At 34.3% G+C, this 26,800-nt stretch overlaps 3 protein-coding genes across 3 annotated transcripts; 1 reads left to right on the plus strand and 2 right to left on the minus strand.

Annotated features, from left to right (window-relative positions):
• The first annotated feature begins 12,833 nt into the window (after positions 1-12,833).
• On the plus strand, positions 12,834-14,619 carry LOC140879823 (delta(8)-fatty-acid desaturase-like). Its single transcript, XM_073283744.1, has one exon. The coding sequence runs from the start codon at positions 13,099-13,101 to the stop codon at positions 14,446-14,448; it is 1,350 nt and encodes a 449-aa protein (XP_073139845.1). The 5' UTR covers positions 12,834-13,098; the 3' UTR covers positions 14,449-14,619.
• Positions 14,620-14,680: 61 nt separating this feature from the next.
• LOC140879824 (uncharacterized) lies at positions 14,681-16,170 on the minus strand. Its single transcript, XM_073283745.1, has 2 exons — positions 15,647-16,170; positions 14,681-15,308 (listed from the first exon to the last, which is right to left on the minus strand). Exons 1-2 carry the CDS (start codon positions 15,985-15,987, stop codon positions 14,822-14,824), a joined length of 828 nt encoding a protein of 275 aa, XP_073139846.1. The 5' UTR covers positions 15,988-16,170; the 3' UTR covers positions 14,681-14,821.
• Positions 16,171-16,978: 808 nt separating this feature from the next.
• On the minus strand, positions 16,979-25,424 carry LOC140881608 (uncharacterized). The gene is made up of 14 exons (XM_073287047.1): positions 24,616-25,424; positions 24,377-24,463; positions 23,759-23,868; positions 23,478-23,528; positions 22,771-22,942; positions 21,386-21,694; positions 20,833-21,036; positions 20,136-20,621; positions 19,821-20,021; positions 19,299-19,487; positions 18,776-18,939; positions 18,205-18,357; positions 18,041-18,119; positions 16,979-17,690 (listed from the first exon to the last, which is right to left on the minus strand). The coding sequence occupies exons 1-14, from the start codon at positions 25,066-25,068 to the stop codon at positions 17,241-17,243; spliced, it is 3,108 nt and encodes a 1,035-aa protein (XP_073143148.1). The 5' UTR covers positions 25,069-25,424; the 3' UTR covers positions 16,979-17,240.
• Between the last annotated feature and the right edge of the window lie 1,376 nt (positions 25,425-26,800).

Genomic DNA, 26,800 nt, shown 5'->3' on the forward strand with positions numbered 1-26,800 from the left:
CCGTATGCTTATCCTCCATTTTCACTGTTTCACCATAGGAATGGACGAGGGATAACCCCCACAGTGATTCACTAAGTCAGTGCAAGTAGGTTGTCCCATTGAACCTAGTTCTTGGGATCTCCAGTCAGCATAGGTTGGGTTTTCCTTTGCACCAACTTATTCAGTAGGCTTAAGTCCCATTCCCCTCGATGATTTTGCAACTAGCTCTCTATTTAACCCTTTGGTTAGCGGATCCGCTAGATTATCCTTTGACTTCATGTAATCAATAGAGATAACTCCAGTTTTGAGTAGTTGTCTAATAATATTGTGTCTACGACGTATATGTCTCAACTTACCATTATACATATTACTATTTGCTCTTCCAATCGCAGATTGGCTGTCACAATGAATGCAAATAGCCGGCACAGGTTTTGGCCATCTTGAAATATCTTCTAAAAATAGATGCATTCACTCAGCCTCTTCACCACATTTGTCAAGGGCTATGAATTCAGATTCCATGGTGGATCTGGCTATTACTGTCTGCTTAGAAGATTTTCACGCAATTGTTGCACCTCCTAGTGTGAATACATATCCACTTGTAGACTTTGAGTCTTTCATATCAGATATCCAGTTCGCATCACTGTATCCTTCAATAACAGCAGGATATCTGGTATAGTGCAGTCCATAATCACGAGTATACCTTAAATATCTAAGCAATCTCACAATCGCTTTCCAATGTTCAGTTCCTGGATTACTCGTGAATCTACTCAATTTGCTTACCGCATAGGCTATGTCTGGTCTTGTACAACTCATTAAGTACATCAGACTTCCAATGATTCGAGAGTATTCTAATTGAGATACACTCTCATTTCGATTCTTCGATAGATGTTGACTCATATCTATCGGAGTTTTAGCCAATGCAGAATCATCCTTGTTGAACTTCTCAAGAATTTTGTCAACATAATGTGTCTGGCTCAGAACAAGTCCTTCTGATATTCTTTGGATCTTAATTCCAAGAATTACATCAGCTAAGGCCATGTCTTTCATGTCAAATCTTGAGTTCAACAACTTCTTAGTGGATTTAACCATCTTATCATTGCTTCCAATGATAAGCATGTCATCTACGTAAAGACATAAAACAACATAACCTTTTTCAGTGTCTTTAACGTATACGCATTTGTCACACTCATTGACTTTGAATCCACTTTCTATCATGACTTTATCAAAATTTTTGTGCCATTGTTTTGGTGCTTGCTTTAAGCCATACAGAGACTTCACCAATTTACAGACTTTGTTTTCCTTCCCAGGTGCAGAAAATCCTTCAGGTTGTTCCATGTAAATTTTCTCTTCTAAATCCCCATTTAGAAAAGCTGTTTTTACATCCATTTGGTGTACTTCAAGATTCCGCAAAGCGGCAATTGCAAGTATCACTCGAATTGAAGTTATTCTTGTTACTGAAGAATAAGTGTCAAAGTAGTCAAGCCCTTCCTTTTGACGGTGTCCTTTAATTACCAATCAAGCTTTATACTTATCTATCGTTCCATCTGATTTCATTTTCTGCTTGAAAATCCATTTATAACCTAGTGGTTCCCGGTGGAAGATCCACTAATTCTCATGTATGATTTTGTAAAATGGATTCAATTTCGGAATTAATCGCCTTTTTCCATTGAGGTCCCTCATATGAATTCACAGCTTCTTTAAAGCTTTGAGGTTCACTTTCTAACATGAAAGTAATAAAATCCGGACCAAAGGATTTTTCTACCCTAGCTCTTTTGCTACGTCTGGGTTCAACCTCATTGTCAACATCATTTTCTTGTTCCATCTTCTCATATGATCTTTTAGAAGAACTTGATTCTTCTTTAGACTTGCATGGGAACACATGTTCAAAGAACGAGGCATTCCTCGATTCCATTATCGTATTCTTATGGATATCAGGTATTTGAGATTCATACACAAGAAAACGATAAGCACTGCTGTTTTGTGCATATCCAATAAAAATGCAATCAACGGTTTTTTATCCTACTTTTACCCTCTTCGGAGTAGGTACTGCCACTTTGGCAAGACACCCCCACACTCGCAAGTATTGGTAAGACGATGTTCTTCCTTTCCATAACTCATATGGACTTTTATCTAGCTTCTTTCGAGGCACCTTATTTAAAAGGTAATTTGCTGTCAAAATAGCTTCAACCCACATGTTTTGTGGTAAACCAGAACTCAACAACAATGCATTCATCATTTCTTTCAAAGAACGATTTTTTCTTTCTGCAATGCCATTTTGTTGAGGGGAATAAGCTGCAGTTCTTTCATGTCTAATTCCATGTTGAGCACAAAACTCAGCAAAAGGTGATTCATATTCACCTCCACGGTCACTTCTTAGCACCTTAATTTTCTTGTTGAGTTGATTTTCAACTTTACTTTTATAGATGACAAATTTATCTATGGCTTCATCCTTACTTTTGAGAAGATACATGTAACAAAATCTTGTGTTATCGTCAACAAAAGTAATAAAATATTTATTTCCACCACGTGTTTGCACTGATTTTAAATCACACACATCAGTGTGAATTAAATCAAGAGGTTCACTATTTCTTTCAATAGTTTGAAAAGATGATCTCGTTAGTTTTGCCTCAACACAAGTCTGACATTTGTGTTTTTTATCAATTTGAAACGCAGGAATGTTTTTCAAGTTAATTAATCTACGAATAGTATCATAATTAACATGTCCTAGTCTACCATGCCATAAATTGGAAGACTCGAGAAAGTAAGCGGAAGCATTATCTTTATTCATTTTAGGCTTAATAGCCAAAACATTGAGCTTAAAAAGCCCATCACTTACATATCCCTTTCCAACAAACATTCCATTTTTAGACAAAACAACTTTATCTGACTCAAAAACAATACGAAATCCATGCTTATTCAAAAGCGAACCGGAAACCAAATTCTTTCGAATTTCTGGAACATACAACACATTGTTAAGAGTCAATTCTTTACTAGAAGTCATTTTCAAGATCACTTTTCCTTGACCTTTGATATCAGAGGTAGCTGAATTCCCTATGAACAGTTTTTCTCCGTTCTCAGATTCCTCAAGAGTAGCAAACATCTCCTTATCGGAGCACACGTGGCGAGTGGCACCGGTATCAATCCACCACTCTCGTGGGTTGGAACCCACCAAGTTCACTTCATAAATAACAGCACATAGATTCATATTAGAAACCTCTTTTGATATGGACTCCACCATATTTGTCTCTCGATTTTTCTTGGGTTTCTTGCATTCTGAAGCCTTGTGACCTGGACCGCCACAATTGTAACATTTTCCAGAGAACTTTCTCTTGAAATTATATTTCTTAGGTCCTAACTTGGAACCTCTTCCAAATGGTCCAGTATTTTTCTTGGCCTTCAAGCTCTGATCATGCTCGACCATATTTGCTTTAGCCACATCAAGATTAAAAAATATTATCTCAGAACCCTTGTTGTCTTCTTCAATACGAAGCCTAACAACAAGTTCCTCCACATTCATTTCTTTTCGTTTGTGTTTCAGATAATTTTTAAAATCTTTCCAACCCGGAGGCAATTTCTCAATAATAGCTGCAACTTGGAAAGATTCACTCAACACCATACCTTCGGCATGAATCTCGTGCAAGATGACTTGAAGCTCTTGAACTTGACTGATCACAGTCTTGGAGTCCACCATCTTATAATCCAAGAACCGGCCAACAATAAATTTCTTGGCTCCGGCATCCTCGGATTTATATTTTCGATCCAATGACTCCCATAATTCCTTAGCTGTCTTTTTATCAATATATACATTTTACAACGAGTCAGCCAAGCCATTCATTATGTAATTTCTACACAAGAAATCAGAATGATGTCATGCATCAACCGCACTAACAGCCTGCATATCTCCTTCACCCTCAGCTGATTTGGGAGCATCCTCAGTCAAAAACCTTGCCAAACTCAAGGTGGTGAGATAAAAGAACATCTTTTGTTGCCACCTCTTAAAATTCGATCCATCGAATTTTTCCGGTTTATCAGCATGGTTAACCGGCATTGTAGCAGCATGAACATTAACTGGTGCTGCTGACCCCTTGGCAACAGGAGGAGTCACCTTTGGTGCTGATACAATTGAATCAGTGTCCATGTCTGAAAACACAACACAAACGATCAAATGTTTGGGAAACGAATCTGTTTTAAGATTGTTAGTCGGATATGAAAGGAGGAACAAATATATTAAAAATAATATATTTAATTTCAACAATTAAATAAAATATATATTTAACTTCATAAATATAAAATAATCAGAAGAACAAGAAATATGGTAAGCTCCAGTGAATTAAACAAGTAGGTGACCGAGGCCTGTGAAGAACACAGTTTCCTTAAAACAAATTCGCCTCCTCACCGACGGTGTTTTGATGATCATATAGACGTCTGTCTCCCAGGATACAATGGTACTACCAGTAGCAAATAAACACAAACTTGCTACTCCGGATACCTGATTGTAATCACCTTTTGACACAAAATAAAAGAAACTTAAAAGCACAAGAACAAGCTTTTAATTGTATATGTGAGAGGATGTCTCTACGAAAGAAATTGAATGACAATATATAGAGTTTAGAACATAAAACACTCCATATTGCATTCAATATCTACCGTTTCACTAAGGATAATAAATGCATTTAGTTTAACATGTAATGCATGTTACGTTTAACTATATTTTATTAATCTAAAGATTAACGCTTCAATTTAATTCACAATGGTGAATTTATTCCAACAGATGATACATAGTGTATATATGTTTGAGTGCAACCGAAGAACTAACCTTCCGGATAAAAAGCGTGAATTGGTGTTCCTTATGCTGAAATTTAAATAAAATATATTTGTTAGATATGCTGCTTTTATGTATTTTTACATAATTCTTTTATTTCTAAATTTCGATATCCAGTTTGTCAAAAATCAAAATACAATCCTTGCCTAATTATGCCAAATATGTAACAAAATATTTACTGAATTCAAGACAAATTTAGTCTGTGTCTCTCAAACGGTATACATTTATCAATAAATGTGAGGTTAATTATTTTTTAGTGGACCTCACATATATTAATAAATGAGGACCCTTAGATCTATCATAAAGATAATGTCTGATAGATTGAAATGAACCCTCCATCCATACATAATCCGAAAAAATATATAGATGAAGTTTTTTGCGGTAAATAAATTAGACAAGCTCGTTATCACATACCCGTGTCACAGTTATCTCCAAACATTCCTGATATAAAAACTTTCAAAATTAAAAAAAAGGGAATTATTTGATTTTCATTCCAACTCAGAATTATGCCATAATCGCTATTATAAGCTCAAATATTTGATCGTATCAATCCAATGAATTCATCAAATTCAATTTCTTGAATTTGACTAGGCTTTTAGAATAAATCACAATCAGTACATGCCTAGCCGTAAAATCAAAAGTACTAATTGTGGTCTCAGTGGTGCCTAAATTAGTAGAGTATGTAAGCACTTGGTAAATAGTTAAACATAGTTGTAAAGTGGTTTACCTGACTAACATAGCTTGTCCAAAATGGTCCAAAGTGGTTCACCTGACTAACATGGTTGCAAGGGTATTATGTTAGTTCGGGGTATATATAATGCACATCGAAAGATAGCGGCTGCTCGTTCGCATGTCATTAAAAAAAATACTGCTCGTGAATTTTGAATTCGTACTCCTTTACTTTTATAAGAAGGCTTCGTTTGGAAGCTGTGATTTGGAAGAAAAAGAAGGGAAAGGAAAGGAAAGAAAATTAAAAAATTTGATTGTTTGGGAGTTTTTTAAAGGATGGAAAAGAAAAACAGTGAGAGGAAAATTTCCTCTACCTCATTCAAAAAATTTTTCTTCCAAAAGTGGACGGAAATGGGAGGAGTCGGGAGACACAAACAAAATATTTTGATTTCAAATAAATTTAACTCATTTCCTTTCTATTTTTCACCAACTCTCAAACAAAAAATACATCATTTCTTTTCTCTCTTTTTCTTTTCTTTTCTTTTCTCTTCCCTTCCCTTCTTTTCCCTTTTAACTTCCAAACTTGGGCTTTTCTTTTCTTTTCTTTTCTCTTCCCTTCCCTTCTTTTCCCTTTTAACTTCCAAACTTAGCCCAAGTGTCTTCATCCATCAATTAAATTCTTTTAATTATCGATGATTGAATTAACTTTCAGATTAAAAAGTAACTTAGGCGCACACAGAATTAATACTTTGGGAAGTTAATTCGATCAAAACTCAAAAGCCTAAAAAGCAATGGGTCAAATAATTCCACCTACAAAAGTCCCGCATAAAATAAATTCTATGTAAAGTGTGTCGTCCAAATTTATAGCTTTCTATAAAGTTAATTTTTAAAAAAAAAAAAAGAATTTGAATTGCATTTGATTCGGTGTGCCATAGGGTGAAGTAATCCATTTTTTTGCCTCTCAATTTGACCAATAGTGAATATTTTACATGATCTCCCTTTGTTGAACTTGAAGCCCTCTTTTTTCCTCAGAAAAATGTATCTTATATATCGATCAAGAAGATTTTGGGCTATGATGAATTTAGTTGGGCTTTATTGATTCTATCTTATGGTCTGGGTACTTGGACCACAATAATATTTTTTTTAAAAAAAAATCATCAGAAAATAATCTCAAATTATATGAATATAAATGACAAATTGCCTTGATATTTGAATTAGATGCTATGGGCCCTAGTGGACCAAAATTTGTTCTAGCTGTAGGCAGGTGGCATAACGCAGAACTCTGAGTCTTGTCTCCATCTTTGTGTTGTATCGGTGGAATTGGTACATTCCACTTGGACTCGAGCAATTTTTTTTTTCTTCTAATTTTGGTATTATCTGTTAATAAATTTTTTTTTGATAATGATTTTTTTTTCTAACTTGTTGCTGATATGACACTATTGTGGCGATGTGTGTTCGTGCTATATGTGCATTTTCAATAAATAAAAAAAAACTAAAATGTGACTAATTTATTATCAATAATATTTCGCTGCATACGTTGTTTGCTCGTACAATTCGTTTTTTAACGAAGACAATAAATAATAAATTGTAAAATTAAAAAATAATAAATAATAAATAATAAAAATATAAAGTTTTCCTAAACAAATATTCACAAAAAATAGATATATCTTATAGAGTGAGTGTCATTTTTGTAAATAAAAGAACATCAAAGAACATAAAGTGGATGTCATTTTAGTAAATAACAAAATATTTAATGACTAAAAAAGAGGAAGCCATATAAAATGATTATTTTACCTAATAATTTTGGTTTTATTGAAAATTAAGTTGTGAGATAATGATAATTTCAAATAAAGTTTCACCAATTAATTAAAAATTTGTTAATTAGAAGGTGTTATCATAAAATATATTAGTCATTTTCTCATAATATGATTTGACCCATATCTACACAATAATCTAGAATTTACCAATTTATTTTTATATTTTTTTAATTCGAAAAACTAGTTTCTGGAAAATAATTGGAAGTGAAGGAAGGACTAAGGTCCCCGGCCCACAAACTCAAAATTAAAGTTGGGGGCACCCCCACACCCCTCGTTTCGGCTCCGTCAGTGTCACTGCTGGATTCTAATTAAACACTTCCATATCCACATTTGTCTTTCAATTTTTACTATTTAAACAATAGATTCAGTTCTTTTTCTTTTTTTTTTATACTATTTTGCAAAATCATGCTCTATATTATGAAAACAAGTTAAAATTTTTAACTTACTAAAAGAAATTATCCATTCACCATCGTATTTTCACGCAATTATTTTTAAAATATAATATAAATTCTATTAAAATATCAGTATAATAAAATATACATTTTTGCTGTCATTAAAGTGACATTTACTAAATAAAAACACATAAAAGACCAAACGATAAATAAATTAATTAAGAGATCGAAGGATCAATAAAAACACACGTGTAAGTTTGATCTCGTGAACCAGGTAAATCTTTTCAATATATATAATAAAAATAATATTTTGATATAAAAAAATTATATTTTTTTATAAGTAACACAAGTAGAGATACCAACCTCACAAATTTGACCCGTAAAATTGTTTCAATACAGTTTTTTTTTTTTTTTGTTTTTCCTAAAACAATCTCACAAAACTTTTAGTGAGAAGACATAAATATGTATCTCGTCACGTCAAGTTTTTAATTTATAATCTTTGTTTTCATAAAAGCCTCAAAGAAAAATTGGTGGATCCACCCCTCTTCATTCCACGACCCAAACCCCAGACAAAAGACTACTAGTGATGATTTATTCCACAAAAAACACTCGGCATCATTATTATTTATATATATTATTGTACTAGAAATAACTAGCTTGCCAAGTTGGAGCACTGGTGCAATATGCGATGCTGTGTCATGCATCCAAAAGTCAGCACATGCGCGGGGCCTTGCATTTCCCAGTGCTATATACACAATAAAGCACATTTTGAGGCTCCACACGTGAGAATGATCTTCAAATGTCCACATGATCACACTATATTAACAAAATGAATTTCCCAACATTTGATTTCGAGCTTGGAGCTTTCAGAAAATCGAAATTAAAAATGTGCAATTTAAACCTTTTTTAATTTAAGTCTCTCGATCGATGATATTCGATCTACATTCCATCCGGTGGTGGACCTTTTGTTATACCAATTCTATATTCTCACGAGTCTCTATACATATAGGTCACATTGATATTATTATTTTACATAGGAACTCGCAGTTGTTATTTTTCTGTACGTACATAGGGATGGTTCGGTACGATATACCGAGTTTTTCAAATAATATCGTATATCGTACCGAAAAATTTGTTATTAAAAACACCGATACCGATATCGTATCGAATTTTCGGTTCGGTACCGTATAAATTTCATACCGATAACGTACCAAAATTTTGGTGTACCGAATTTCAATACGGTATCGGTAAAATACCGTCCATACCAAAAAAATATCCAAAATACCGTCTATTCGGTAAAATACCGTTTATACCGAAGAAGTGTGAGCATCCAAAATTCACAAAAAATAAAGAAAATGTGCCATAAATATATTTATGAGAATTTAGTTCAGTATTTCTGTATAACTTTTGTAAAACTCATACGATACCGATATTGAAAATTTCGTTATGGTTCAATATCGTACCAAAAATTTCTGTATACCGTTGATATCGATATATGCGGTATATTTTGGTATGGTAAATGCGGTATACCGAAATTTTCGGTATGTTTTCCCACCCCTATGCATACAAGGTAAATTTTCGTACTAATAACGTAATAGCCTACAAACTATGATTTCCAGATAAATCGTACTGGACAAACCCTATACGAATGACTCGCCGAAGAAGGTTATGGAAAGAGGAATCGAATTTTTCTCCTGACGAAATAGTCACCTACTCCACCAACTCACGCATCCCTTTGAGACAATTATGAAGTTATTTTATACAGACACTATGAAAGTGCACGTGTGTTGCACTTCAGTGATTAATCATTGAAAATATAAGTATAAAATTTAGATAATATTTAAATTAATGACGAACTAAGTAATAAGAAGATGAGGAGGTTTCATTAACACACAAGATAATTAATTAATAGTGGACTAACAAATAAGAAAATGAGGGGTACAAAATAAATTCACAATTGAAAGTGGTCTGTAAATTTATATGTAAAAAAATAAGAGAACTTGGGATTCAGTCTCTAACTTAAAATATGAGTTAATATTAAGTCCTCATATCATAAAATTTTTGTTTGAACTCTTTGGTCTCCACTATCTTTTTTCATGGATGAAAATCGGTACAAAAATTTAAATATATGCTATTGATATATGATATTTGAGTACTAACAGTTTCAGATCTGGTACAAAAATTAAAATTTTGAGTATAACATTAGAACAACTTTATTAATACCAAAAGCTTATTGTACACACGTATTTATGTACAAAATATTTATATTAAATCACTTGTTCATTTTTAATCAGTACATATATATTAGTATTTTGGGAATCACAAAAATTAACAATTTGTGTGCACTAATTTAAGAAATTTGAGTACAAAATATTTAATTTACGTATTGATTTATATATTTATGGCATCGATTGACTCAAATTGAGTGCAGAATCATGATTTATATTTCTAGTTTTAGAAAGATGAAATATAACAAAAAAAAATTATATCAAGAAAACCTGTTTTTATACCATATCTGAAATAGTTAGTAATGAAATTTCATATATTTGTACCTATTTTTTCAATTGTTTATACATATTTTCACTTCGAAAATGATTTGTGGGCCCAATGAGTACATACAAATTTTTTTATTAATCAAGGAGTGCAAAAAAAAAATAAAATTCATACATAGACTGAATCATAATCAAACATATGATATGAGAATTTTTTTTACCAATTAACTCAAAAAAATAATGTTATATATATATATATATATATATATATATATATATATATATTTATATTGGGTTGTTAATTGTTATCAATATATCATTTTTTTTTCCTTCAGAACAATATTAACAAAGTTGATACATTCCTTTTATGAGCAATACAAATGACCCAAATCTAAATTAGCGATGTTATAAGTACAAAAATTTGTATACTTTTACAACATAAAAAATTTAATACATAATTTAATTTATCAAAATCTCGCAATAAAATAGCAAAATCTCAATATATTATAATAATAATAATAATAATAATAATAATAATAATAATAATAATGAGAGAAGCTGAGCTATTTATAAATTCGAAGAGTTTCATGGACTTGAGCATCTTATGAGCTTTTAAGAATTTATGGGTCTTGATAAAATGTACAAATAAATATATTCGAAAAATATGAAACCCAGATAGATTGAGTCATTAGTTTGGTCCCCAAAATAAAGTCCAATTACATATATAACCCATCAGTACATGATATTTATTATTATACCTTTAACATTATTCAATACAAATCCAACCATATACACTTCCTCGTCGAAAGACTATGTCATCATAAAATTATTAAAAAAATTACAAAACAAAATGTATACAAGTCGCCTAATAAACTACAAACATGGGCACGTTACTAAATATAGATAATCTAAGTAAGAAGTATGTAGTCAATTAAGTTGTATAGCATCTTATTTTTCTGACTTATTAATTAATTAATTATTATAAAAAAAATCTTACATCTTACATGTATCTCCGGTATATTAAATTTTTATATCGATGACTATTTTATCACTTGAAAAATATATAATGAGGTAACAATTTTAATTTAGTCAACCCGAATATAAAGTCTTCCGTACAAATAATCATGCATCGACACGCCATACAAGAACGAACAGGTACACACGATGACTGTCGTGGAAGGATCGCAATTCCACAGGTCTCCTCTTCTCTGCAGTCAGACTCCCACTGCGCTCCCCTGTTTTGTTGGTAACAATAACATATGCACACTTTTGTCGGCACATAGGTTCCCCGAAATTCTATCCACAAACTATTAAAAATTAAAATTTTGAGTCGAGATGGTTCATGAAAACATTGAAAAGTAATATTTTTATATTAAAACAATTCTTTTCATTTCTAATAAAATTGTCTAATTAACACCGTTACTTTTAGTGTACGAATTGCATAATTTGTTTAAAAACTTAACAAGGAGGGTTTGCACAGGAGAGATAGGTGACTAGCGCCTTAGTGTCTCTCTTTTGACCTCAAATATAACTCTTTCTTTATAGATCTTTGGTCAAAAAAGGTTGCTAAATGTTCATGAAATTATCAGACATAAATTAGTTTATATCTCACAAACAAAGGATAATAGCGAAAATAGTCATGTAAGTTTACTTATTTTGTGTTTTAGTCCTGTAATTTAGGTTATGTTTTGATTTTTAGTTCTTTTTTCTTTGAGTGTTAGCGTGACGACGGACACATCATCATTTTTCAGTGTCACGTAAGCATTTTCAGCTATCACATCAGCATTTTCTGATGTTATGCCAACACTACATGAAAAAATGACTAAAAACCAAAATATAACGTAACTTATAGGACCAAAATCCAAAATTGAACATCTACAAGACCAAAACACAAATCATTTTGGCTATATTTCCCACAAAACATAATCCAAAAAAACATATCTAAAATCTCCCTAAAATTTAAAGCCATAATTCAAGAAAAACGAGACACGGTTTGTTCCGATTCATATGCTTAGAAAGTCCCCAATGTAGTACTACGCACTCGAAGGGTCCGTCCGTGCTCGGTCTCGTCCATCACGCCGCATTTGAAGTCGAGGGTCTAAGATTTGGGTCCTATCGTTGATGGTTTCAAATCAATTTGGTCACCATAAAATGCATATATGCCCAGTCATAGTGAGTTAATTTATAGTACAAGGCTAGCTATGTAGAGTTTCTTCTCGTGTAGCATAGCGACATTTACTTTTTTCTTCTTTTTTTTTCATGTAAAAATATTATTTTGGATTAAGATAATAATCCTACCCGATTCGGTAACCATTACATTTATAAAGAAAGGTAAAAACCGTTTCAATGATAAATAGCTTGATTTAGATAATATAAAAAATTTTCTTATTAAAGTGTATATTCATTATTTATATATCGACCCAAATTCTAGACGATTTAATGAAATCTACCTTTATGACAAAAACTCATTCAATTACTTTGTAAGAAAGATTAAATAACTTTGGGTGGAAGAAAAACTGATCCTGAAAATTGTGTGAACCTCATGTAATATTAGCAAACATCAACGAGAGGAGTCCAAGAATTCTAGAAAGACACCCACCTGTTCACCGAATGGCACGCGCTAACAAGAATCCTATCAACATAAAGATTGGTTTTTTTTGTAAAGATAGCAAGAGAGATAATAATCAGAATAAAACTCAATTCTCAAAATTTATTAAGTGAAGGGAAAAAAAAAAAAAAAAAGAGTGAATAAACGAAATCAAAGCCCCTCTTAAAGGGGGTTCCTTTCGGTTTCAACCAGCCGCCCGCCCCCGTTTTCTTTAAATCACAGATTGGAAGGGGTTGGTTTTCAGGGTTGAATCTTGGATTGCTCTTCTTGTTTGTGTTGATACATCGTTTGATCTGTTCTTTCTTGCCGTTTTACGACAATGGGGGAAGATATCTTGAAGAAATACATAGCATCTGATGAATTGAAGAAGCACAACAAGCGTAATGATCTCTGGATTTCAATCCAGGGTAAAGTCTACGACGTGACGGAGTGGGCGAAGGAGCATCCTGGCGGGGATATCCCGCTGTTGAATCTGGCTGGACAGGATGTCACTGATGCGTTCATCGCTTTTCATCCAGGTACAGCGTGGAAATACCTTGACAGGTTCTTTACAGGGTATCACCTGGAAGATTTCCAGGTTTCTGAGGTTTCCAGAGATTATAGAACCCTGGTTTCCACTTTCTCGAAATCCGGGATGTTTGACAAGAAAGGGCATGGGGTGATTTACTCCCTTTGTTTTGTTGCCTTAATGTTTGCTGCTTCTGTTTATGGTGTTTTGTGCTCTGATAATTTCTGGGTTCATATGCTTTCTGGAGCATTGCTGGGATTTTCTTGGATCCAGGTGGCCTATTTGGGCCATGATTCTGGTCACTACACCATAATGACAAACAAAGGATTTAACAAAATGGCGCAGATTCTCACCGGCAATTGCCTCACCGGCATCAGCATTGCGTGGTGGAAATGGACTCACAATGCCCACCATATCGCTTGCAATAGTCTTGATTATGATCCAGACCTCCAGCATCTGCCTGTTTTCGCGGTGTCCCCGGCCCTGTTTAAATCGCTGCCGTCCTGTTTCTACGGAAGAGAGCTAACATTCGATGCCCTGTCCAGGTTTCTTGTATGCTACCAGCATTACACATTCTATCCGGTGATGTGCGGGGCAAGAGTCAATCTATATCTACAGACCTTTTTGCTATTGTTTTCGAGGCGTAAAGTGCCGGACAGGGTCACTAACATAATCGGAATCCTTGTTTTCTGGACATGGTTCCCTCTCCTCGTATCGTGTTTGCCTAGTTGGAATGAAAGGGTGCTGTTTGTCATGGTGAGCTTCTGTGTCACCTCAATTCAACATGTACAATTCTGTCTGAACCATTTTGCAGCAAATGTGTATGTTGGAGCACCTAAGGGGAATGACTGGTTCGAGAAACAGACAAACGGGACGATCGATATCTCGTGTTCGTCTAAGATGGATTGGTTCTTCGGTGGACTACAATTCCAACTCGAGCACCATCTGTTTCCTAGGCTGCCTAGGTGCCATTTGAGGAGTATTTCGCCTCTGGTGCGCGATCTATGCAAGAAGCACAACTTGCCCTACACAAGCTTGTCCTTCTACGAGGCCAACTTGTGGACACTAAAGACACTGAGGAATGCTGCTCTTGAGGCTCGGGATTTCTCGTCCCCTGTTCCGAAAAATCTGCTTTGGGAGGCTGTTAACACACATGGATGAAGAATGCGTGATCTTTTACTCGATTTTTCCGCTTGTTATTTCATCGTTTATTAGAATAATTACTAGGCTTGTTTATGATAGACACTTTGCCTTTTGAACTACAAGTTTTCAACTTATGATTTCACGACATTATTTTTGTTTCAAGGAATAAAATTATAGTTTATTTAGTCATGCAATTGAATTGATGCTTAGCCTTGCAGAAAATTTATATTCTGTATTGTTCTATATTTTACAGTAAAGCTCCGAGTTTAGGAACTCGAGCAAGGTATAGGCACCATACATATTTGATACATTTCAAAATCCTATGTGAAGTCTCAGCTCCATTATGCCATAATCATAACCGAAACTCACGTACAAGCTTCATGTTCCTCCGCTATCTTTCGGTCTTGGATCTCAAAGAACTGGTAAGAACCGTGGCAAAGACATGCTTGATCGCCAAAAACTTCTGCAATGGCACAAAATTTCTCATCCGAGAGGATGAAAACTCGAAATAAGTGGGCTTTGGGGTCGAGTGGCAGCCTATGGATTGAATCAACCGATCCAAAGCTAGCACATGAGACTTCTGTGGGCCGTTTTGGGCGATGTTGTGAACCTTGTGCTCGTAGATCTTTCCATACTTGTCAAGCTTGTACTCTGAGGTGCCATCGACACGGCCACGGCTCTCCCATGGAATGCGCGGGATGCCATGGACGATCCAACGAACCATTATCATGTTCTCAGAAGGCTGCCACACACTTATGATGTCAACCCACAAGGCTCTAAAGAATATCCTTCCGTGAAATCTCAGAGCCCAAAAGATCGATTTGTAGTTTTCTATGCCAGCAAATGTGTTGAACGGATGTTTGAAAACAATATCATCCCTACGGAGGGAAGAAAAGATTAATGAAGACAGAGCCCAAGAAAATCATATGATTATGGCAATTGAAGCATATTTCTTCGCCATAACTATACATTAAGAATCATCTCCATCACTTTAGGCAAATCCCATTTTTCCAAATTTCGTGCATTTTGAAAAGACATGATTCATCATGACAAATGATCAAAACACTACCAATATAAGTTTGCAATCACTGAATTTCGACAAAAATGAACATCAAATCATTCTTTTCTTTCATTTTCAATGCATTAACAAATATAGTTAACAGATACACCGAAGAAGAAGCAACCACGCACCCAATCAAGAACAACAAATCAAAACCTGTAGATATCAAAGCTGAGTTCTCTGTAGAAAAGCTCGGGAAACTCCTCCCGGAGTGTCCGAATCGCGTAACCTATATTGACATGATAGTTCTGTCTTTCCTCTTCCTCCTCGTCACTCTTCCTCGAAGAAAATGGCGCAGTTTCGCTCTGCTTCACATTTTCCAGGTGACTACCCTGCAAATTGAGAAGCTCTGTGGAACCCTTTTCCAAATTCGTAACTTTGGAAGAAACCCTGAACCTTAAATCGCTCCTCCTGATTCCAGCAGCCATTATCGACGGATTTTCTCGTCGAACACCCGCAAGCGATAGGATTTCCGGCGAGGTGATTAAGAGAGCCATTCGTTGGTATCAGATCAAAGAAAGGGATCAACAATCGTTGGATAATTACCCGAAAAGAGCCATTCTTGACTGAGATTAGGACTGGTGTGTGTGTGTCTGCGAAGCGAATATTCGTAAGAGTGAAGATGGATTTGTCTGGTTGCAATTGGAAAATTCGAAGAATCATTAGTGGGAACTCGTACTCGAGCAGAAAGGATAGGCCGTTGTTTTTCTACAAATAACTTTTGAATTATGGGGTTTGCTATAAAAATTATCATGAAAATTCTCGTGATAATAAAATCTCACGAGTTGTGGGAACATCCATTTCATCAATTCAATCAATGAAAATTATTGCTATCAATGACAACGATGTTACTTTTTGCTTTCTTATATAAATCGAGTTAATTCGATTCATGAAAATTATTATTTTTATTACAAAAATAATATTTTTTGTTTCTTTATTTAGATCAAATTAACCGTGGAACGGTCTAATCATATAAGACATACCCAAAAACTAATTAATAATGTTAGAATAAAAAAAAATTGACCTAATATTTACACTCTATTTTTAATTGCACTCTACATGTGAATAAATTTGATACATTTTATATTTGAAATAGAGTATAAATAACACAAATGGAGTATAAATAAACTCTCAAAAAAAATACTATTAGAAATTGATTAACTTTGAAATTTTGAACCACGAAATAGGTCCAACATTATCTTGAAAAAAAAAAAAAAAAGCAAACCAAACCAAACCAAACCAAACCAACTTAGTATTTCAAGAGATAACACAAAATGGATTGTAAATAAACTCTCAAAAAAATACTATTAGAAAGTGATTAACTTTGAAATTTTGAATCACGAAATAGGTCCAACATTATCTTTAAAAAAAAACAAAAAAGCAAACCAAACCAAACCAAACCTAAGTTCAGTTTTAAGATCTCGAGTATGCATCGACAACTTAAAATTTATATAAATTTAATTTAATTTGCTCTGATAGAAAATAAAATATAAAATATCGAGTAAATAATTATACACAGCAAAGTTTTCACGGATTCATCAACAAATCTTGAAAGCAGGAGTTAGCTCATTTACACAAACAACACTTGTGTCATCTACCCTTTACAATTCAATAACTTAGAATAACAAATAAATAAGTAAAGAATTGGTATACAACTAAACCTCAACAATCCACAGGATTTTCAGGGAAATAATTTCCAGGCATCCATTTTGTGTACAAGTTAAATTCGGATGAAAATAAAAAGTTAGCGCTATCTCAAAAGCTCAGCCTCAAGAACCGTCGTGTTCGAATTCGAATCCTCTGTGGAAGGCTTCACATACTTTCCGATCACTTTTTGATGAGTCCGTCTACGTATTCGTTGAATTTTATCTTTACTCTGTTGTCTTTTCTTTTCTTTCTCTTTGTTTCTTAAACTCCTCTCTTTTTCGTACATACCGTGCCAGAAAACTTCACCGGTTGAGGGCCACAGCCACCGTCTTCTGGGGCGGTCAGAATCGTACTCCTCAGCCAAGTCCTCATCCATGCTCTTGAGAGTGTTGAAGTTGAACCATTTGATCCACATTTGACCCTTCCGGTTTTTGAGCCTGTGTTGCTCTTGCATAACACCCGTCTCAGGGTTTATGTACACCATTTTTCTCGCACTATGGTATGCCCATACATTAATGAGTAACTCGAGCAAGCGAGAGTAGCAATGCTTGTCCTGCCAATCATCTTGAGTTTAAAGACAAGAATTTGACTTACCATATCTAATCTCATATTAGAAACTCAACAGCAGACACAATTTGTCTTGACGATGATCATGTCTCACAGATGTCGTGCATATTATAAGATTAAGATTCCTTTTCATCTTTTCCGGGGATAACAAGTCTTATAGCACAAGATCATGGTTATCCGACTCATCCCACATGGTATATTACGTATTCAATTATCCATTCCATTTCCCAGTGAATTTGAGTATTAAAATATGCATATAGGGGTCCAGCCAAATACTCCACTCCTTTTTTGATGGATCTAATAGAAAAACAAATGCCATTGCAATGGAACAGGTACCTTGGATAAACTTAGATAACAATGACCAGTCTTCTGGTGCTCATCATAGAATTGTGCATCCAGCGCGTCAACGAACATTCTGGAATAGGAAAATTTTTCATATTAAGAATTGTAGTTGCAACGAAAGACGATGGCATTGACGAGTCTTGAGGAAAAGTTTAAACCTTGAAAACATAGCAAACTCCATGAAGGACTTGGTTGGTAAAGACCAGCAATGCATGGCAGACCAAGTCCCATCTTCTGCTGGCATTGGGGGAAGAGAACTCGAGTTGTGCTTAACGCCATACATCCTTTTCAGGGACTCAGAAAACGCAAACCTAAAAACTCAATCAAAAAAAAAATCAGGTATATAACATCCATAACCAAGAAAGCATAAGCACTTTTATAACTGTAAAAAAATCGAGCATTTGCAGGTGGTGGCCATGTTTCAACATAAATATATCAAACCATACAATAGCCCAAACAATACAGAGTTTGATTGCTCTGCCACACAGACAGTTGGGGGGCAATTGATGTGAACCAACGAGGAATAGAAGTGATATAAAACAAGATATCACGTTTCAGCTCAGAATCCTAGCCTTGTCAACATCCGTGCACCAGTAAACTAGCCCAAAAAAATTTAAGTGAAGAATGACGGGCTAGCTACTCAAGACCTTGCAAAATGACAACGTTTTCCACTACCATATGGGAGTGGGAATGTTATCAAAATATGAGTAAAAGGGATTCAACTCTTACCGGCAATTCCCAGCATTTATGGCATCACAAAATGACCAGAAATCGTGTTTCAATGGGTTCCTAAGGTCCGTGTCCATAGAGGCCCAGAAGTAAAGAGTATCTCCATGTCTTCGGGCTTCAATTGCATCCAACAATGATTTCTCAGCTATCTTTGACAAAGATTTCTGCAAAATTCCCCATGTGAGAAACAAAGCAACATTGTTCAAGTTACACAAGTCTTGTGTCCCTTTTGGTTTTCTAAATTGGTATGCATCATAGCAAATAAATTACATACTCAAACAGGGCAGTGGAAACGATTAGTCTACAAGTTTTATGCATTCTTTCTTTTATTTGGTCATGATGAATATTTGTGTTGTTTTCCATCAGTTAATAGAAGGGGTATCAACTTGTGAAAGAACTAGAATTATATGATCAGATAAATATATATGTTGTTTTCCATCAGTTAATAGGAGGGGTATCAACTTGTGAAAGAACTAGAATTATATGACCAGATGAAGGTAAAGGAAGTAATCTCATCTCATACCATTTTTGCCGTTGCTCTCCATGATTGAAATCCTATCCAAGCATTTTTATGTATTCTGTCAATCCGATTAGCAATTGCAAAAATGGCTCCATGGTCCCCCAATGCAGCTCGATAATAAGCATTATTTAATAGAGGAAGACGTGAGGGTCCATCAATATCATCTGCTCCATGTCTTCGGCCTTTTGTAGACTGCAATTACCAAATTTATGGATTTTTGTCTGGTAAGTACCGTACAATATCAAAAGTTGAGAATACACAAATCCAAAAATTGGCATCACACAGTGAATATTGGTGTGGAATGAATCATAGACAGCCAAAATAAGGCCATACCTCCAAATTACATACACCAGAATTAGCAAAAAAGATTGTGGAACAAATGGAAGAAATAACTTGGAATGATAATTGCAAGGATTGAAACAAAAGAGTAAATACACAAAAAACTACAGGTTATCATATTTACACAGAAAAACTTCTTTAACCAACTTATGGAAATTGTCCTAATCCCAGAAGTGCTAAACTCACCAGCCCCAGCCCTCTATACAGGGAAGTTCGGTGCAAAAAGGGCCAGGTTCCTTCACCAAAATAAGGCTCATAAATACAGAGTGGTTGACCTGTCCTTTCAAGTTCTCCTTCATCTCTTTCATGCAATGCCCGATCGACCCTTCTGGTGCTCCGGTATACTTCATCCCATGTTCCCCGAGGTTGATCAGTTCTATCCTTCAACTGCATAGATATCAAAAATGAAATGCATTGCCACAACATAAAAGTAGAATAATAATCCATATGTTTTCTTATTTTTAAGATCATAAAACGAGACAACTGCCAAAAATAGCAAACCTCTTCATCCTCTCTTCTTTTCCTCGTGTTGGCCATTTCAATATATTTATGCTCTTCCCAGATGCTATACAAAAATGTATAGTTTGTTGTAATAGAAGTTATCATGTTCTCTTTATGGGTATGATTGAATTGCTTCTCGATCTTGTCTAAAACTTCGAATATTATACCGGTCACGTTTGGAGAATGGACATCTGCAACAGATTCAAAATAACGCCACTGCCATTTAGTTTTCAATTTAGCCGGAATATCTTCGGCAGCACGGGATACGGAAACTTCAGATGGGAGCACTAGAATATTTTCCAAAAGTGAAGCATATCCTTCCACACTTTCTGGAACCATCATGTTTTTAGCTGTTTGTTTACCAACTGATGCAGCACTTTGAGCTAGAAGAGATAGTTTTCCATTTGAAACCATTTGAAACATAATCTGTGTCAGAACCTTTGTATCCTCCTTTGGAAAAAGATAGCCATTCACCCTGTTGCTAACCTAGAGTTGTAGCCAATTCAATTAGTGGTCATTACAAAGTGAAATAAAAAGAGGCAGTATAAATAATTCATAAAATTCCACCAAGCTTTTTAGAAGTAGAAATTTGGACAAATGGCAGCAAGAGATAGAAGACAAGTAATCAAGAAATGTCTTGACCTATTAATGAACAGCCAAAGTGGACAACATACAAAAAAGAAGCCAAAGTACCTACATATTTACGGATCATTGATAGATCTGGGGCGATTATCGGCTTCTCAAAAGACATGGCTTTCACCAAAATCTCTGGAAAAAACTGTTCTTCACGGAAGGAACCATAAATCACAAGATCGGCATCACTTATTATGTTGTCTATTTCTTGATTAATAGAAAAATGCTTCACAGTGTCCTTTGGATATCTCAAACTTTGAGCAATGGTCTGTGGAAACACATTGATGAAGTAGGTGAGAAACAGAAAAACACACAACCCTGCGTTTCTTACTATTTGCAAAGTTACTTTTGTGCCATTATAACAACATAAATAACCATTAGAACATTCATAATCAATTTCCATCAGAAAAATATGTAGGATATTCCGATAATATAACACATACATTTTCATATGCTCTTTCATCAGATCAGTAGGATTGATAAAATTTAAGTTTAAGAAAGGTCATTCGTGCCAAAGAACATGAGAACAGGGGAGAAGAAGTCAAATCTGTACGGTCCCAATAGTGCTAGTCTAATATATATCACGCACACTTCAAATTGGAGATAAAGCGTTCTACCTCCACGGCACTACTGAAGTTATTGGAGGAATCCCCAGTCAAGATGATGATTTTAATACAAGAACCAGAATCGCTGAATTCTGAAATAACTGGAAGTAAAGCCTGTAAAACAAGTGCATGCTCCAGCCATAGACCCCCATACAGTATCTGAGTTCCCACAACGGCAACAACAAAATCATCAGCTCCAAACCCCATCATCACGCGTGGACTTACTTTAGAGGACACTATTGGCTTATCAGCTTTCCAAGGTTCTGCAGGAGAACCAGGAATGACAAAGAAGTTTCCAGGATCACATACTGAATATGCCACCTACATTGTGTAAGTTGAAGAACAGTCTGGATCACTCTACTGAACCTTTTCATGCAATACAAACTTTAAAAAAATAAAATAAAAATGGAAATCATAACTATTCTCATTCCAAATGATGGTTTTAAGGTTTAAATGGCTTAGATAAACACGAAAAAGAATACTCCGAAATCTTCAGAAATTGAGGGACTTATACTAAGGTCATTGTAACTTTATAAGAGGTCCTTTTCTTGGTTGATGACCAGTAATAAACCAATACCCTTAACAAGGTGAATGACGGAAAATCAAAAGCAAGGACGAAGGTAAGAATAGTGCATCTTTACACAAATAGTTAGCAAGTGCACTGCCTCGTATTTTTAGTTGGGAAAAACATAACAGAAATATTTTTCCTTTACATATGTTTAGCTACCATCATTTATATTTTATACATTTATTTTGGGCTTTGGCAAGCCATATTCTGACAATCAAATTGCGTATTGGAATCCAGAATGTAAAAATAATTCAAACCAATGGTCAAACTGTTGTGGTTTTTTGAAAGAGAAATATGACATGGATGCTCAGAAATAAAAAGAAGTGAAAGCAGAATGGAGAAGAGACAAATGAAAAGAAAGGAAAAGTTAAAATACTCTCCGTTGCTGAAAGAGAACTTTGATATTTTTCACATGCACAGGAAGGGACATAAACAACTTTCAATTTTTTGTTTTTCTGGAATTTTTCTTTCTGCGTTTAGTTTCATTTGTTTGAGCAAACCAATGGTTAAGTACTTTGTTTTACAAAATGTGAATAACTTCTGAACAAATGGCAAACCTTGGTCGTGTGACTCGTGTCTCTTCCACTTAATTTTATACTTCCGCTCTATTTAACATGGAGGATTCCAAATTCTCTTTTATTAAACCCATTTGAAAACCAAATTATAAACCCAAATCTTTAGATCCAAATGCAACTCAACTATCTTTCAGTACTACGAAGGAATGGAGAGTGTTTAGTGTTTGATTAATTGAATTCGGATTAACAATATGCTTACAAGCATGCGAAACTATGATGAATAACATTGCACTGAGAAGAAAATCAGTGCATACCGGCAAAACATAATTTGGGAAGATAACAACAGTGGCCCTGCTGAATACTTTTTTCCAATTATCAACCAACTCACTTTGGCCACTAGCAGAGTATTGTCTCAACCTAGCAGCAAGTGTTTGTTCGTGGATAGTCCATATGACAGGTACATTTCTAAAAGGTTCCTGCATAAGACTGTTAAGTAAAAGGAAAATCTTTCATTTTATTGGAAAAGAATATCGTCAACAGCTAAAGGCAAGCTATTATAAGGTGAAAATAAAGAAGGAAAGAAGAAACAATTGTCAACAAGATTGAATTTTGTAACATAGGATATAGTCTAATATGCAGATCCTCGGAACATCATAAAAATAAACGAGATTGAGAGATCACCAGGTAGTCGATGATTTTTGTTGTGTGTTTGTATGCGTGTAAAGGGATGGGGGAGAGAGAATTGAAGATTAATAGAGAGACTGATGGGGTGTTTCTAGCTGTTTCTCAGTCTTATTTTATTGAAGTGTATAAAATAACACGTGTCAATAAAGAAAATCATGTATGGATAATCTTATTCTCTTTCAAGTTAAATGGTAAATTGATCAGAATCCTCAGTGAGGCAAAACATTAATTTAACGATATGCAAGAATGTTCAGCTTCATCACAAAATAAATGCAAAGGCAATGAGTCGCCAATCAGATGATTTGAGGGGTTGTCTAATCGAAGTGATGGTGCTCACCAAGATAAAATGTAGACAGCTTTCAGAGAATTCACAAGTACCCCATCGTAGCTGCAAAGCAGGAGAAATAAATCAGAATACATATTATCTCACTGTTTCCCTTGCTCCTCAAAACAACTTTGTTTTTTGTTTCTTGGGCATATCATCTTAAAGATCTATAGGCCTGAACCAATATCAGTTCCATTGGCAACTAAATACTTGATACTCAGACATCTTTAACAACTGAAGCACAAAATTAATATGAAATACATCTATCTTAAAATCAAGAATGCAGTGCATACTTTAGCCAATCTATACCAAGCTTCGCATTCTCATCTGGTGAGGTAACGCTGACAGGAAGTCCTTGGTCTCTCCAAATAGCATGTACAGGACCATCTTCTAGTGAGAATACCTGAAAATACCAAATATAACTAAATTTGAGCCAAATTTTGTCACCTTGGGTTTTAAACACCATCACTTGCTTTATGTAAAGAATATACATAAAATTCTGATACATATTTTCTTTGAGCCTTCAATAATAATACTACAAACGACCACAGCAAAATTTAGCTAAAAATTCGAATAAATGACAATGCACAACTTTGAATACAGTTACATGTCACCATATGTACACTTGTTCTGTGTTCATACAATTGGCATGCAAACATGTTGGTCATCTGCAGTCCATCTTCCTCATAAAACAATTAAATTTTGAATAAAAAACCGCAATCAAATACATAACAGTACAGTCCATCGAAAGCAAAAGAAAAGAAAGAAACGAGACAATCAGAAACCACAAGATAAAACTCCCAGAAGCTCGGCGGGAACAAAGAACTGTCCTGTCTCGCCTTGAATGAATTGCAATAATATAACAATAAAAAATCAGCTCAATTTCATGTTAAAAAGCCACAAATAATCACCTCAATTTCGTATCCGATCTCCCGCAAAGCAGCGGCAACAGTGACCATTAGAATCTGATATGGATCAACCGACAGATCTGCAAAAACCTACGAACACAAATGAAGACATCCAATTAGCAATGCTGCTCCCACGATAAACTATATTACTGCTAATAAACACAAACTATGAAGTTATTCAGCAAATCCGATGAGAAATCAGACTCGAACGAACAAAAAATTTAGAATAATGAAATGCTTACCAACGCAAGCCTCGGTTTTCTGTATCCAAATCTCATAACCTTTCTTGAAGCAACAGTCTGGCTGACTTCCTTCTGAAACTTAGCCACGATTCTTGAAGGTTCAAATCTTATATCTTCGCCAAAATCCAACTCTTTCAAAACGGTAAAGTCCCCATGATTCACACCCCCGTTCTGCCTAAACAAACCATGGATTTTATGAGACTTTTCAACCTCCGTTATAGAGCCAGGCAAGAAGAACATCTGGAACAGGAACACAACGAAGAAGAAAACAGCAACTGTGCAAATCCACAGTAGATAGTCAATCTTCTTGAAAAGTACAAGTCTTGCAAATCTTGATCTGGGCCTGTGCCCCAAAAACCCATTGCTCTGAACATGATTACTGCCCCTTCCAGATGAAGAACGCACCAAATGCTGATCCCTCTTCAATGGCAGTCCACTTTCAAGTGAACCCATTTACACTCCCATCAAGAAAGCGTAAAACTTCAATCTTTACAAGAGACAAATAGCAATATGTACATTTATCTATGTACGCAAAGAAAAAAAGGACTTCTCTCTCAGGATATTGGTAAGGGGAATTTAAATACAAAACATATAATAATCATCCAAATGGTTAAAAACAAAACTTGTATAGATCACTAAAGTGATGGTCTAATAAATACTTGTTCTCTCTCTATTAAATATATATATATATAATATAATTTTACTGTACTAAAGAATTCAAGAAAATGCTTGCGAGGTTTCTTGGGAGAGAGAGAGAGAGAGAGAAAGAGAGACAGCTAAGGAGATGAGAAAGAAGGCGAAAAGATTGAATTGAGGGCATGCGGTCTGCCGCACTGACGTGGCATCGGTCGTCATTTATTGTCGCAACATATTCACGCGCAGTCTTAATTAATCCAAAGATTTTTTCAATAATGTTTTAAACAAACTATTATTACCAACTGATGGATATTATTTAGTTTAACAAAAATTAATTTTTGCTTCCAAAACAAGTAATAATTTTTAGTTTTATTTGGTTCTCTGCACGGTAATGTAATTATACTTAGGAGTGACATACCATACCGTATCGAAAAATATATGTCATATCGAAAATTACGGTACACAATTTTTTTTATCGATACCGTACCCAATATTTTGATATACCGAAAATTGGTAGACCGAAAATTTAAGTACATATAACTAGCATACCGATTATACCGAAATTTTAAGATATACCGAGATTTCGGTACTGTATCGATATATACCGTTTTATACCGAAAAAAAACCTTATATTTTTATAATTTATAAATTTATTATTTAAAAATATTATATATTTTTAAATTTTTATATAATATTTCGGTATATCGATATATATCGAAATTTTTAAATTTCATACCATTATCGTACAGAAAAATTCGGTATCGTTACTGTACCGTACCGAAAAAAACGATATAACAAAAATCCGATAAATTCGATATTTTTCCAGTACGATAACCTCGGTATACCGAAAATTCGATATTTTTCTCACCCTAATTATACTAATCCACCACCGCACACATTCTGCTTAGAAAAATTATATATACCAGAGACAAAATACACATATTGCATATGTAATGTAATTTTGCTAACAAAATTATGTGTCATGTGTTTATAATATAATATTATTTTTAAATATGTTTGATTTTAATATGATATGATATTTTTTTATAATTTGATGATTTTATGGGTTTTTTTGTTATTTAAAAGTGAGCATACCAAGAGACCAAGTAAAGTTCTTTTTCTTAATATATATAATAATAATAATAATAATAATATAATATAGATATAGATATAAAATAAAATAAAATAATTTATTATAATTTTAAAACATATATAATTATTTATTTTGAATGAAAAAATAACATAAATTTATAAATATTTTTATTATATTAAACATTAAATAGTTTGTATTATTTTAAAAGTTTTTTTAAATAATTAAAGAGAGAAATTTTCAGCTGCCCAACCATGTTTCCCCACTTGGTCCGCGACCACTAAAACGCGGTTGTAGATTTTAGTGATGCAAAAAAAAAAAAAAAAAACCACTAAAACCCACTACCGGATTTTAGTAGTCGCGGACCAGGTGGGGAAACATGGTTGGGCAGCTGAGCATTCCTCATTAAAGAGATAAGTGTAGTATATAGGCGAAAATCAAGATGAGTGAAATATTGAA

Source organism: Henckelia pumila, chromosome 2, assembly GCF_033568475.1.
Source record: "Henckelia pumila isolate YLH828 chromosome 2, ASM3356847v2, whole genome shotgun sequence".
Lineage (NCBI taxonomy): Eukaryota > Viridiplantae > Streptophyta > Magnoliopsida > Lamiales > Gesneriaceae > Henckelia > Henckelia pumila.